We start from the raw sequence: 15,812 nt of genomic DNA, 5'->3' as shown, positions 1-15,812 counted from the left end.
GTATCTAATGTTATAAAAGGGACTAGTTACTGGAAGTGTTAATCTCTCTCAGGGATATTACTGAAACTCAATCTTAATGGGGAAATATGCCAATGAACCCAGAAAGACGTAAAGAGAAAGGGCTGACACTCACCTCTTGCACAAACGAAACAAAAGCCTACATTTACAGCAGAGGAAGAGTTACTGCTCCGTTTGGAATGATTACTACAGATGAGAACGTAGGAAGACACAAATATGCTGCCGGCAGCAATGCAAGCATCTCCAGAGTGGTAGGCTACTGGGCACCTCAAACATCTCATCATGCGACCTGTTGAAAGACAATCAAAAAGGAATCTATGTAAGAAAGAATCAGCTGCTATAAAATGAGATCTTTTGGGATCTGATGTGATGCTGGATAGTAATACAAAATCTTTTTCTTCCTTAGTTCAACTCTGCCGTTCCTATGCTGTATGGCCCCTAAATGCAGTGCTCAACTAGAGGTCACTCAAAGAAAAATGTGTCTGTGCCAGTGCTGGAGAGATGCTGGTCTCCAATACGGCACCTGTTTAAGGAATTTTCAAGGGTAATTTTGAACATATGGAATTTTCTTCTCGTGGTCTGAATTAGAACCTAGAATCCACTTATCTTACTATCTATTGTGGCTGAGCTGTAATAGCTATAGATAAACAGAGGGAGAATGTCTGATGTTCTTTATAATAATGTGCTTACTGTTTGCTACTGAACTTAAAAAAAAAAAACAACTGTCCCCTTCCTTAGCTCTGTTTTACCTTTACTTGCTTTGTGGATATCTTTCTCCATACAGCAGGCAGAGCAGCAGTGCTGGGGACAGCGGAATCCTTTTGATTCAAAGATGGCAGTGGGGAATTTGCGGACACAGGCTTCATGGTAAAATTTCCCACAAGCACCAACAGAGCAACGCTTCACGTCTGTACCAGACACTTTACATGAAAAACACGGGTGCTCTCCTGGAAAATTGGTGAGGAACACAGATTAAATAAAATCTGATTAAAGCATATTCCTTTTATTTTATTTTATATTTTTAATATTTATTATTTATTTATTTATTTATTTATTTATTTATTTATGGCTGTATTGGGTCTTTGTTGCTGCACGTGGGCTTTCTCTAGTTGTGGCGATCGGGGGCTACTGTTCGTTGTGGTGCACAGGCTTCTCATTGTGGTGGCTTCTCTTGTTGCGGAGCACGGGCTCTAGGCATGTGGGCTTCAACAGTTGTGGCATGCAGGCTCAGTAGTTGTGGCTTGTGAGCTCTAGGGCGCAGGCTCAGTAGTTGTGGCACAGAGGCTTAGTTGCTCTGCGGCATGTGGGATCTTCCTGGACTAGGGCTCGAACCCGTGTCCCCTGCATTGGCAGGTGGATTCTTAACCACTGCTCCACCAAGGAAGCCCAGCATATTCCTTTTGAATAGTAGCAGTCACTGACACCGAAGAGCTAACCCCCAAAGATTCTACTACTGCGTGTAAGATTTTTAACATACAAAAACGGCACTGAAAATAGTTAAATTAAAATGACTTAATAAAACTTGCTAGAATAATTGATTTGCTACAATAATTGGTCATCAATTTGAAGATATAGCACCAAAAACAATTTAGATCTCCACTTCTCACTTTATACTAAAATTCCATAGAAAATCTAGAACAGAATTTTCAACACCTGGCAGCTGAGAGTGGCAAGGTCTTCCCAACATAGAATAAAGAAATTACCAATAAAAAGGCAGATTCCATTAGATAATCACAATTTCCATTTGTAAAACAGACATAAAATGAAAACTCATAATCCTAATAAAAATAGAAAGTTGTATCTACACATCTTATTCAAACTGTAGAAAATCAAGGACAAAGAGAAAATATTAAAATCACCCACAGAAAAAGACAATTACCTTTAAAGAAGCAAGACTGCTGACTGAAAGAGAAAGACGGAAGGCAGAAAACAGGGGATGCTATCAGTAAGGGCTGAAAGAAAACTGTCACCAAGCCAGAATTCTATGCCCAGTGAATGTACTCTTCAAGAAGGAAGTGAAGTCAATACACACTGGGGAGAATTAATAAAACCAAAAGTTGGTTCTTTGAAAAAGGTTCATAAAACTGATATCCCTGGAAACAAGTAACTAATAAAAAAAGGAAAAAAAGCAACAATGTTAACATCAGAAATGAAAAATGATACATCACTACAAATCCTACAGTTGTTTAAAAAATAATAAAAGGATATCACTACATTTTTGCCAAAAAATTCGAAAATTTAGATAAATCAACAGATTCCTAGAAAAACAGAACTTACCAACACTGGCACAAAAATATTAAATAGAAAAAATGACAGTTCTATAATCTAAGAAATTGAAACTATAATTAGAAACCTTCCAACATTAGAAACCTTCCAACCAGTGGAGCCCAGGTGGCTCCACTGGTCAACTGCCAAACATGTTAAGAAAGAAACAATTAGAATGGAAAAGAAAAAAAAAAAAAAAAAAAAGGAACAAGTGAAAAACAAACAGACGTAGAAAAATAAATGCAACAAGGATTACAAAGGATTATGTTTTGTTATATAAAGAGTTCACATATGATGTTATCACTTATACGTAGAATCTAAAAGCCTGTGCGCCACAACTACTGAGCCTGTGCACCACAACTACTGAGCCTGCACTCTAGAGCCCGCGTACCACAACTACTGAAGCCCGCACGGCTAGAGCCCGTGCTCCGCAACAAGAGAAGCCACCACAATGGGAAGCCCGTGCACCGCAACGAAGGGTAGCCTCCGCTCACCGCACCTAGAGAAAAGCCTGCGCACAGACAATGAAGATGCAACCCAGCCAAAAAATAAATAAATAAAATCTTAAAAAAAGAAAATAACAAAACAGTCTCACAGATACAGAGAACAAACTAATGGTTACCAGGGGAGAGGAATCGGGGGAGGGGCAAGATAGGGGCAGGGGATTAAGAGGTACAAACTACTACACATAATAAAATAGGTAAGATACAAGAGTATATTGTACAGCACAGGGAATACAGCCAATGTTTTATAACAACTTTAAAAGTAATATAATCTATATTGAATCATTATGCTGTACACCTGAAACTAATATAATATTATAAACCAACTATACTTTAACAAATTAATCAATAGAAGATAAAGCAGAATCATGGGGGAAAAAAGAGTTCACATATGGAGAAAATATATGTAACATATACAAGAAAAGATAAGAAGACTTATAAAGAACTATATATCAATATAGAAACGGCCTAATATAAAAGTGGGCAACAAGTATGAACAGGAAATTGACAGAAAGCAGAAAGACAGATAGCCAATTAACATATGCCAAAATGCTCAACTTTACTAGTAATCAGATAAATACTAACTAAAGCCACAAGTAACATTTAAAAAATTCATCAAATAGGAAAAAACTTAGAGTCTGATAATACCGATCGTTTATCAGGGCGTGGGGAAACGGGCACTCTTATATACTGCTGGTAGGAGTTTAAGTTGGAAGGAACTGTCTTAGAAGACAACACGGCAGAATCCATTCTAAAAGGAGACATTGACTTCCTGTGGCCTAGAAATTCTATAATACTCCTTGCTGTCTGTGTTAGAGGGAAGACTTGTACATATAAAAGGATGTTGACTGAAGCATTGTTTGCAACTGCATACGATTGAAAGCTGTAATTATCTGCCTTTTAAAATTAGGATTAGCGTTTTCCTTTTGTGTCTGTGTTACATATGGAAATCATAAGTGACTATTTATTTGCACATCATCTTTTGGGAAGTGTTCAAGTCTTTTGCCCATTTTTCTTATGATGCTATAAAAATTCTGAAGGAAAAAAAATACAAGGAATAGTTTTTTGTTTTGATTTTTTACAGAAAGTTATATTTGGTTTTGGAAGTACCTAACCATTACAAATTGGCTAAGTCGTAAAAATCGTTTAAAATCAGGACTTACAACTGTGATGTTCAAATTTTTGTTGTTGTTGTTTTTAACCGACTTTGTTGTAGAAATAAAGTAGAGCAGTGTTAAATTAGCTGAATTACAAAAATTCTTTAAAATTAGTACTTACAACTGTGATGTTCAAATTTTTTTTTTTTTTTGGCTTCCTTATACAAGTAAAACAGAGTACAGAAGGGTTATTTTTGTTGTTGATGTCCTGTTGCATATATATAATTTCAAATTATATTTTAACATATTGGTAGATCTGAAAGCAATAGTATTGCTTTGTTTTTTAAGAAATTTATTTATTTATTTTTGGCTGCATTGGGTCTTTGTTGCTGCATGCGGGATTTCTTTAGTTGCGGCGAGCGGGGGCTACTCTTTGTTGCGGTGCACGGGCTTCTCATTGCTGTGGCTTCTCTTGTTGCGGAGCACGGGCTCTAGGGGTGTGGGCTTCAGTAGTTGTGGCTCGAGGGCTCTAGAGCGCAGGCTCAGTAGTTGTGGCTCACAGGCTCAGTTGCTCCACGGCATGTGGGATCTTCCCGGACCAGGGCTCGAACCCGTGTCCCCTGCAGTGGCAGGCGGATTCTTAACCACTGAGCCACCAGGGAAGCCCTAAAAGTTATTTTAAAAAGAATACTATTGGACTTCCCTGGTGGCGCAGTGGTTCATAATCCTCCTGCCAGTGCAGGGGACACAGGTTCGAGCCCTGGTCCGGGAAGATCCCACATGCCGCGGAGCAACTGAGCCCGTGCGCCACAAGTACTGAGCCTGAGCTCTAGAGCCCACGAGCCACAGCTACGGAGCCCATGCACTGCAACTACTGAAGCCCGCGTGCCTAGAGTCCACACTCCGCAACGAGAAGCCACCGCAATGAGAAGCCCGCGCACCACAACGAAGAGTAGCCCCCGCTCGCCGCAACTAGAGGAAGCCCGTGCACAGCAACAAAGACCCAATGCAGCCAAAAATAAATAAATAAAATAAATAAATAATTTTTTTAAAAAACCATAAAAAAATAAAATAACTTCTAGAAATTTAAAAAATTAAAAGAAAATTATTTTAAAGTTTAAAAGGTTTGACTTTACCTAATGCATAAACTGCTCCACGTAAAAATGAAATAGGCTTTCACTTGCATAATGATCAAAGTAAGTCTAATATAAATGAAAACTGTTGTAATCAGTGGTACCGTCACACTAACAGAGCTGACTGAGCTATAAACCCCTGTGAGACTTACGTTTAGAGCTCCAGCATGGGCATGCTTCCACTACCCTCCCTCCTCACTAGCACATGGTCTTCCTTCAGAATAAGAAAGTTAATAAGTAAAATTGCCTGCTACACGTTTTATTCAAAAGGGCAAATGAAAATGCTTTCTTTCCAGAAATCACATTTGTCTTAAATAGAAAGTGGCAGTATAAGAACTTATCAGGCATGTATCCTGTAATACTTTTTACACGTGAAGTGTTTTACCTTTTGATAAACAAAAAAAGACTTTGTAAATGATCTTAAACAATGGTTTGAAGAATCTGAGTTTTCACTCCTAATATGTTGGTAGTGTACCACATCGGTATCAAACTGATTTTCATGTGATAGTAAATATATCAAAAGCAGTTTAAAAAACAATTACTTTTGTGGTTTTGATTTGCAGTTCCTGGATTACTAATGATGTTGAACATTTTTTCATGTCTTACTGGCCATTTGTGTATTTCTTTGGAGAAATGTCTCTTCAAGTCCTTTGCCCAATTTTGAATTGGGTTATTTGGGTTTTTTCGGTGTTTTCTTCTAAGAGAGTTTTATAGTTTCAGTTCTTATGTTTTGGATTTTGATCCATTTTGAATTAGTTTTTGTGTATGGTGTAAGGTAAGGGTCCAACTTCTTTTGCATGTGGATCTAATTTTCCCAGCACTATTTATTGAAAAGACTATCCTTTCCCTACTGAACAGTGTTTGCACCCTTGTTAAAAAAATCATTTGACCATATATGTGAGTTTATTTCTGGGTTCCCTATTCTATTCCACTGGTTTATATGCCTTTATGCCAGTACCACACTGCTTTAATTACTGCAGCTTTGTAGTAAATTTTGAAATCAGGAAGTGTGAGTCCTCCAACTTTGTGCTACTTAATTGTTTTTAAAGCAAATTTCCTTCTTAAATTTTCTGATAGTTGTGTACCCAATTAGATTATATCGAACCTTTGTTGGCAGAATTCTGCTGGATTCTAGAGTTAGAAGAGAAGCCCTAAGAGTGTTTTAATACTGAGGTCCTTCCTATCAGTAATTTATCAGGCTGCAAATCTGAATGCTTAATGGGGCCAGGCAGATTACATCAATGACTGAGTGACAGGGTTTTAGAAAAAAGCGTCTGGTAGGGAACATGGGGAACAAGGAGTATGTGCCTGATCCATGTTAACACGTTCAAAACTCATTCTGAGGGCCAAATAAAACAATGTGCAGATAATCTGACCCTGAGGCTGCCCGCTGGCAAACTGTTCAAAAGCTTTACTGCAGAGTCTAAATGTGATAAATAAAATGATATTTTACATAGGGAAAAATATAAGTTATTTGTTTAAAACAGCTTGTGTAGCTTAAGTTTTGCCTGTGTATGTAGGTGAGTGTGTGTGTGTGTGTGTGTGTGTGTGTGTGTGTGGTCAGGATATGTGATATAGGATCCCCATCCTACTGAGTCAAGGTGGCAGAAGGCAATGGTAAAGGGCAAGGACTCTGGGGTCAAGCTCTGCCTGCTGGGCCTGAACCCCAGTTTCACCATGTGTGTCTTTGTGACTCTGGGCAAGGTTGGAAACCGAACTCTCTAATCCTCAGTTTCACATTGTGTAAAATGGAAACAATAATAGTATCTATCTCATAATGTAGTGAGGAACAAATGAGATAAGAAGATAAAACGCTTAGTACTAAGAGCACCTGGCATTTAGAAAGTATTTGGTTAAAAAAAAGTTACTGTTCTAATGGAATTTAGAATATACAAAGGATTTTTGGAGGCCTACAAGTAAAAAAGAATAAAATAAGTATCTATGAGAATCCAAATAAAGGGAGGAAAGGAGTAGGAAAATAATAAGGTATCAAAGGTAAGGTCAGCATATCGTAAATACCTGAAAGCCAATTGGCTCATAGTTCCTCACAGCAAAACCAAAACAAAACCCACAAAAACATGTGAACATGGTTCTTAGAAGCACTACCAAGCCATCTCCAGGTGACTTTTCACTTACCTTATTGGTACAAATTAAACAATTCTATTTTCTGCTTTCCATGACTTCACTAGAATCATGGCTACACAGAGAAGAAATATAAACTTACATATTTCTTTCTCTGTACGTTATTTTGACAGGTGGCAGTCTATACGTGGGGTACAAGAAATAAATGGTGACTCCAAAACCCCCATATTTTAAAAACAATTTCTGATAGCTCCATCTTTCCACTAAAACTACAATCCCCACGGTTATAGTTTGTGATGGACACTTACTCTGGTCTATAAAGTCAAGGGATTTCAAACCAATTTATTGAGCACAAAAATCTCAAACCCACCTGAAAAATAACTCACTCTACAAACTTTGTAGAGCTCTTTAGATAAAACATAAATACATCTCGATGATTTGACAGATTTTACGGTAAAGGCACTAGTGGGAGGAAATCTGACAATAATATTACGACCTGCTCTTCTGATCTCAGGAAGCCTAATCACTGGATGGTCTTAATTTGTTGGAACAGCTATGGGAGAGGAGATACGAGCTACATAAACATGGTAAGAGAGTGTGACGTCATGGGAGATGTGGGCACTGCACGTTCTCCACCCTCGCCCCCATCTTCTCGCATCTACCAGGACGCTCACCAGTTTTGCATTCGACGCAGATGAACTTTCCATCCGGGAACGATGTCAGTCCCAGGCACTCCAGGTGGAAGTGTCTGCAGCATTCTCCCTCACAAGGAATCAGAGAATCCCCAGAGCTCTCACAGATCTGTAACATGGCAAAAAAACCCCCAGCTGTTCTCAAACTGTAGCAGGCATCAGGACCACTGAGGGGTCTGTTAAGACACAGATTACTGGGTCCACAGTTTCTGATTCAGGGGGTCTCGGGTGGGGCTCGAGAATTTGCATTTCCAATAAGCATCCTGACACTGCCAATGCTGCTGGTCCTTGGCCCTCACTTTGAGAACCAATGAACCAGATAACTATTTCCAGACCCAATATGTATAAAGTTAAAAAGTTATACTTGATCTTTTATGATTGCTCCTTTGGAATCTGCATACTTTAACTTTTCTTCACAGTGCAAAGCAGTATTTTTCAAAAAGGGTAAATACACATTAAAAACTTTAATACCAACTTCAATTTAAGAAGATGTTTTTGAAGTCAGCCATCTGCCATTTACTTTCAATTAATAAGGGAGTGTCACAGTGAAGACTGGCACTTACATGTGAATAGTAAGTATTCCAACTCCGAAAGGGAAGAAAAGAGCCAGAAGTGGCTTTTACATCTGTAGCTTTAAAGTAGTATCATAACTTGGAAAGATACTACCCTCTCCAACGGGAGGGAAGTGTATTACCGGCAGGATGTTACAGCATTTGCTTCAAGCTGCAGGACAGACTGCCTGCCTACCTGACAGACAGTGTCCTTCCTACTCATTCCAGTGCCTCTTCTTGACAAACTGGAATCCACGGACTGCACATCAGAAACATCGGCATCTGCAGTAGCCGAAGGGCTATCGACTTGCTTTCCAAAGCCTACCTACATGGAAAACAGAACACATTTTTAAGAAAAACAAAAGTTTCCTCAAAATTAGGTGCTACGAAAATCCTAGTAAGACTTGCTCAAAGAAACCTTCACACAACCTCTTCCTCCTTTCTTTCTAAAACCCCTGGATTCCCAATGTCTGGTGTTTTGAGAGAAACTGTTACAATTAAAAAACTACGCTCCTGTTATGTAAGAGATCAGCAAAATTAAGAGACCTGTAAGTTACAAAATGACCAAAATGATTTCTTTACTACCAGCATTTAAAAAAAAATTCCCTGTTCTCGCCGAAAAAGTTAGGCAAAGCGTTACTTGGTTGCTTGGTTAGGCAAAGCGAGACAACACTGCGCCCAGGCCCTGGGACATATTTACCTGCAGGTCACTCAGTCCTCTGGAATCGGAGTCAGACGTGTCTCTGTACGTGGAACTAGCCATTTCTACATCAGTTGAGGCGCGGCTCCTTTTCTTTAGAGGTTTACAGGAATCTGAAATCTCGCTGGCACCTTAATACAACACACCGAAATTAATCCTAAAATAGTACTTAAAGTTTGTTGTTTTAATTTTTTTGTGGGAGAATATTTTCTTTCCCCAAACTCATCTGTAGTGTGAAAAAAAGCATAGCTCTCTTTGTAACACTGAAGTCACGAGTCAAAATTTCATAAGCTTCTGACCTTCCTGATGGTGAGTGATGTAATTTACAACCGCTCTATTAAAACACTTAATTCCGTGCTCCTGCTCTAAAGCTATTTTCGGGCAACAGAGCCCACGTTCCAACCTAAAAACCAATTCTATCAAAACTATAGGACAGCTGATCGATTTGGAGCAATCCAAAGAACCATTCAATTTGGAGGGGGAAGACATAAAACCCAACACACTGTGTAGCTTACAAATATGGTCGCAGAGACACCTCCATCTTGTTTTTATTAGGGATGTGACAAATCTTTGATTTGTATTCGATTCGTACACGGATAGTGCCATTTTCCCCCGAATTTTGCAATTCAGTTGATTATTGCCCCCCAGATAAATCCTGGATGTTCATAATTGTTCATCTGAGACTTCCTGGGTGAAGGGCATTTACTGTGACCATTACAAGTGCTGCAGCACAGCTACATACGTCATGCCATCTAGGAGGCACAGTGCTGAGGGCTGTAAACAGACAATGTTCAAGTGCAGCCAAATCACGAAGAGCTGGATGAGAGGCCTCTGTGTGGACTTGGTGAGGGAAGGAATAAATATGAAAAAAAAAAAAAAAAAAAAGGCAGAGAATAGTGTGGAATTTTTTTTTTAAAACGGTGTGTAATACAAATCCAGCCAAAACAATAGTGCAAAAAGTTACAAAGCAACAATCTCTTGGGCTAATGCAGTATAGGCTATACAGAAACAGCCACGATGAAATGTGCAGATCAGGCACGGTGAATACCAAGGAACCAAGGAGACGGTTAATATTTCAACCCACAGTTTGTGTTTTGGATTTTTTTTTTTTTTCCCCCAAAATTTCCATACAACAAACAGACATCTAGATCAGCCCAGCAAGCTATGGTGGAAGTGTGCAGTCCAGAAGAGACCATGGAGAAACAGGTCTCCCGAGGCCATGAAGATCCGCAAAGGCTGACGGGAGCAGCACTTGGTGTGTGGCCACGGTCTGTGGAGGAGGATTTGGACCTCGTCAGACTGCTCAGGTTACTGGAACCTCGTTATCACATCCCATCCTACAAGGTTTTCACTGAATGTTTCCTTACATCTACAAATGAGGGTGCCTGCCCGTGTTAACGCTGATTAAAAAACACAAGTACACAAATCTATCTCCTTCATTGCTGGTGTATGGACCCAGAACACCACCACAAAATATTTCCTTGGCCTAAAAGATCACTGGATTAACAAGGAGTTTTAACAGAGGAACAGGAGTGCTGTACTGAGAGGCTTTCGAAGGGAAACACAGGTACCGCCATTTCCGATGAGTTTCTGAAAATGCTAGAAAAAGAACAGGCTGCCGAAGGCAGCCACCACGCTGTTCTCCATGATAACGGCACTAATGTTAAAAAAAATAAGAGCTTTTAATGATTGTAATGTATACAGTTTGGGCTGTTTGGCAAAACCCTGCAGATGTGCATTAATGACGATTTAAAAAAAAAAAAAAAAAAAAACCAAAAAAACCCAAAAACAGTCCATGTTGAAATTGATCAGTGTAAGTTAAACGGTGGTTTTTAGGCTGGACCCATGATTTAAGCTGTACCCATCCAGCTCAGACCAAAAAAAAAAAAAAAAAAAAAAGAAAAGAAAAAAAAAATCATTTGAATGTTAAAGCAATTGTTCAGAGTCTTGAAAAAGAAACCAGGCAGGAAAATGCCAATAATGATGATTGGCAAAATCAAAATTGAAAACAAAGAAACTGTTTATCGAGCCGCCGACAAAGAAATCTTGCATGGAGACTACAAGTCTGGAGTTTCTGGGATGAAATTGTACAGGAATCTCAGTCCACAGTTTCCTCACTCGCTGCGGAGACGGAGCTGTCACTGAATCTGACAGAGCCCTGCACTCCCCGGTCCGCCGACCCTGTGGAATGGTGGAAACACAACGCAATCAGGCCTCCTAATCTCGCAGCGATCGCGATGTCTTTTCTTGGAGCTCCGCCAAGCAGTGTTCCCTCCGAGAGGCTGTTCAGTTCTGCTGAGGATCTCCACGGAGACCATCGCTGCAGACTTCTCCCCGAGAATGCAGAGAGGCTGGTGTTTTTTTTTTTTTTTTTTTTAAATAATGCAATTTGCCCAGAGTAAACTACAGGTATTAAATACAGTCTGATCTCACCAAAAACGCACGAATCATGCTATGGAGTTTGTACTGTAGTCAAATTGCACACAGAAAAGTACAGACTTAAGTTTAAGGTTTCTTAAACTTTGTGCATATCTCAAATAGATTCTGCATAAGGTCATTAAATAATGGCCATAAATATGCTACGAATCATTTTAATCTACAAAAAGATTTTACAGCACTGTAAAAATAAACGTGGCAAGATTTTTTTTTTTCAATCAGGTTGTCTTGTCTGATTTGTGATAGTCCATGTTTGACCACTATTGACATAGCTACTATTCGGTATTCAGTCGAATACCAAAAAAAGTGGATTCGTCACATCCCTAGTTTATAAACCAGTGAAACCCCAGAATCTTATGGAGAAAAGTTGGAAACAGTATCAAGCCTACGTGGTGTTCTCCAATTTACCAAAACAAATGAGACTTTCCACATGGAGGCACAGAATAAGATCAATTCTAAAAGACACACACGCACGCATGCGCGCACACACACAAACACGGGAATACTTCAATTTCACACAAATCATCGACTGAAGAGCGACAAGTGATTTACAGAGACACACAAAAATACATGAGGTACAAGTAATTCTTTAAAATTGGTTTTAATCAAGGAAATGCAGAGCAACATTATAATAACTCACCTTTTTGTAATCCAGTCTTCACTGTAGCCTGAGGAACTGTTTCAACCTGTTTGGACAGAAAAATACAGCATTAACGGGGAATTTTTTTTCACTTAATTAACAGAGGGAAAAAAATAATACTTCGATCAATCTAAGTAATGATGAGCGATTAATGTATCTGAAATCTGGACTTGGTCCCATTTTCTGGTAAAGTTCTCTGTCTCGGGGTCAGGGAGGGTTTAAATCCTAGCTGCCTGTGCTGGATGCCAAGTGACAACACACAGCCACATGCTTTTGAGCAAAGACCTTTCCCACCATTCCCTTGGTATATGAAAAGAACACAAATACTTTCCTCAGTGTCTGGGAGGCAGGAGAGGGGTTGCTTCTGCAACCAGCCCCGATGTTGCTATAAACCCCTCCCGCCCCAAAGACGTTAGGATAAATTTTTACTTACTATGATACTCAGGTTAATGTAACTCACGCCACTTTAAGACCCTTCCGCGCCTGCACTCACATCTAAGTTGCTGGGAATCAGGACCCTCTCTGTAGAGAGTGCTACAGGGCTCCATACAGCTGGAAGCTCAATACTTTTGCTGCTAGTACAAACTTAAGAAAATAAGTTTGTGATATTGCAAAAGCACTTTCTTGAGTGTCTTATGAACAGTGTCTTGATCCTACATTAGGAGAGCGAGATCAGAAGTTATTCTGCCAATGTTTATGTGAAACACGTGGTAATTTGAGGATTGAACCGTTGGAATTAAAGAAAGGATGCCGTTTGGAGGAGGTTCCTGCTTAAGCTATGAACTGGATTTTATGTTTCTCTGAGATGTGGTGAAATATGCATGTTCCAACACATTTTGTAAATATTTAAGGATTATTCTAAGCTTTTTAAAAAATTTTTTTATTTTTATTTTTTACAACAAGTAAAAAAAAACATACAACAGAAGTGCTTTTATAAGATACAATTAATAATACAAATATAAAATCTTCTAAACAATCACTGGTATTGTTTTACTACTAACTATAAACACAGTGGCATTAACAATCGGTCCCATTTTTTGTACTCATTCTCCTTATTAATTTTAGACTGACTGGTCACAGACTGAATTTGGGAACCAGCTGGCAAAATCACAACTTCATTTTGGGAAGGAATACTGGAGATCTGCAAGAGGTTAGAAAGATTTTTTGGAATATAATTTCCTAAGTATGAAAGCTACTTATGATAAATGAATGACAAATTAGTATATTATTTAAATTTTTGTTAAATATTTCTGGGAAAATTGTTTTACATGTCTGATGATACCATAGAGTACCCACAAAATCAGCTCTTAAGTTTGGAAGTTTAAAATGCTGAAGGAAATAATTTAAATAGAAAACTTCACATTCTTCCATATTTAAGTGGTTTTAAAAATATAAAGCTTATTGGAACTAATACTATTCACAATTCTTTTTGTTTAGTAGCAGCTGTCTGGGTATAAAACTGGATATTCTTTCACTTTAACAAATTAAGAAAAATTCTGACTGTGAATTTAAGTTAAAGGAGTTAACGATTTCCAAAAATTTCTTTGAAAAGGTAATTTAATATGCCTATTGCTGTACTGATTACACTGGCTGAATACCCTTCAGTCAAAATGCCCCTCCTTTTTTTTACGTAAATAGTGTGTATCTGATAACCCAGTAACAGGTGAGTGCCATTCCACTGGGAAAATAACATTCCAAAAAATCTGTGATACCAACAGAAAAACCAGATCATCTATGATTAGCTGTTTATTAAATAAAACTCTTATAGTTAAATTAATTTGGTCTGTTTAAAAAATAAAAATAATATATACCAGCAGCTTAAACCAAACATTTAAATTTAAAAAAAAAAAAAAAAGGGAACTCAATGATGGTTCCAAATAAAAATCACGAAAACATGAAATCATTTTGCTCGTAACTGATATGTCAAAATCAATGTGAGGAATACTTTAAAAGTCTTGTACCACTGGCTTCCCATCTCCTGAAGCCTGATTGTTTTCTGTGAAAATGCTTGAAGCAGCATCACAGGGATGGTTGTATTAGGACTGGGCACTGGGATTCACCAGGACAGAAGCATTAGGTAGTCCGGAAAGGAAAGCCAGTGTGGCGGGGGGAGTCTCTCTTTCTTTTAAGACACCAGCATAAGCCACAACACTCACAAATACGACGGTTAACCCTCTACATGTGGGAAGCCAACCTGCTCCTTTTTGATCTTCTTCTTTGGCACGACCTCAGTGGATTTCTCTGATTCGGAACGGGTTCTAATGGATCTTCTCTGTTGCTTCTTTTCTACTGAGCCTAAAAGATAATTCAAATGAACAGACAATCAAACCTCACTTGAGTAACTGACATCCAAGTAATTAAGACCGGACCAAATTCCTTCCTTTTCTTATCCATTACTTTTGGTCTTTTAACTATAACTCATTAAAAAACTATTAAACACTTGGGAGTACATAAAAAAATTGTATAGATCAAATTGTAAAAGCTGATGGGTTGGGACTTCCCTGGTGGTGCAGTGGTTAAGAATCCGCCTGCCAATGTAGGGAACATAGGTTCGAGCCCTGGTCCGGGAAGATCCCACATGCTGCGGAGCAACTAAGCCCGTGTGCCATGACTACTGAAGCCCGCGCACCTAGAGCCCGTGCTCTGCAACAAGAGAAGCCACCATAATGAGAAGCCTGCGCACTGCAACAAAGAGTAGCCCCCTCTCGCCACAACTAGAGAAAGCCCACACGCAGCAATGAAGACCCAACGCAGCCAAAAACACAAATAAATACAGTAAATAAATTAAAAAAAAAAAAAAAAAAAAAAAAAGCTGATGGGTTGAGACTAGGAGTCATAACGCACTCTGAACTATACAGATAAAGAGGGATTGGAATTTTAAAAATTGTAAAGTCAAACCAAAACAGCAGATAAACACACTTAGGTAATAAATAATTGAAGGGATGAAGGTACTGAGGGGATGGATGAAAATGATTTTATTCTCAGTTGACATTAGGAAGTAATGGTTCAAAATTCAATCGGTACTATGTATTTTGCATTTTAGCAAATAAATTAATTCTACACGTAAAATGCTTACAGTGCTAGGTGCTGGTTTTGCTATTGTTATATCATTAACAACCAAAGGGAAAAAAGCAGGAAAGGCACAAAAATGGGACTAAAACTGAATCATTAATTTGACTATCAAGGGACTCGTATAATTTAGAAATAATTAGTCATGGAAAACTAGTTGAAACAAAGTATCATGCTATTTAATATTAAATAGTGAAAAAAAAAGAAACTCTGAAGATTTTTAAACAGTAAAATTCTTTGAAAGAAAACTCACATGGACCCCATTTTGGAAAGGATAAAACTTAAGATTGAAGGATGCAATGTGAAGAAACACTAAGTCAGGAATGAATCACAGAATGATTCATTCTGTGACCCTCAGAAGGCATGATACCTTCTGCACAGCTGTTCTCCATCTTTTCAGTGCTTGGACCACCTAAACGGTCCTTGCTAGATAATAATCATCTTGCAGAAGCTACCTCAATGAAGTGTCCCATATCACCTGTATATTTTCTGGTTTCATTGTTCTTGTCTATGTGGAAAGGGCTTTCCTCACCTTTGTTCAAAGCCAAAACAAAGAAGGATCCCACTACTTTTTTGGGGGGAAGGAGTAGGTAGTTTGATGATAATGTATTGTTTCTGAGCTGTGC

At 38.6% G+C, this 15,812-nt stretch overlaps 1 protein-coding gene across 4 annotated transcripts in view; it reads right to left on the bottom strand.

The window, feature by feature from the left end:
• The window catches only part of NSD3 (nuclear receptor binding SET domain protein 3), a 103,940-nt gene that overhangs the window by 27,526 nt on the left and 60,602 nt on the right, over positions 1-15,812 (bottom strand). For 3 of the 4 annotated variants that reach the window (XM_068531897.1, XM_068531898.1, XM_068531899.1), the window contains exons 8-14: positions 14,312-14,412; positions 12,118-12,163; positions 9,042-9,172; positions 8,538-8,666; positions 7,773-7,899; positions 768-965; positions 134-307 (exon numbers count right to left, since the gene is read on the bottom strand). In XM_068531897.1, the coding sequence (XP_068387998.1) occupies positions 134-307; positions 768-965; positions 7,773-7,899; positions 8,538-8,666; positions 9,042-9,172; positions 12,118-12,163; positions 14,312-14,412 (906 nt within the window). Of the gene's footprint in view, positions 1-133; positions 308-767; positions 966-7,772; positions 7,900-8,537; positions 8,667-9,041; positions 9,173-9,653; positions 11,223-12,117; positions 12,164-14,311; positions 14,413-15,812 lie in introns of those variants that run through there. The other variant, XM_068531900.1, reaches the window with a different exon arrangement.

Source organism: Eschrichtius robustus, chromosome 21, assembly GCF_028021215.1.
Source record: "Eschrichtius robustus isolate mEscRob2 chromosome 21, mEscRob2.pri, whole genome shotgun sequence".
NCBI classification, from domain to species: Eukaryota; Metazoa; Chordata; class Mammalia; order Artiodactyla; family Eschrichtiidae; genus Eschrichtius; species Eschrichtius robustus.
The sequence above is the reverse complement of the archived record's forward strand: the minus strand, read 5'-3'. Positions and strand labels throughout refer to the sequence as shown.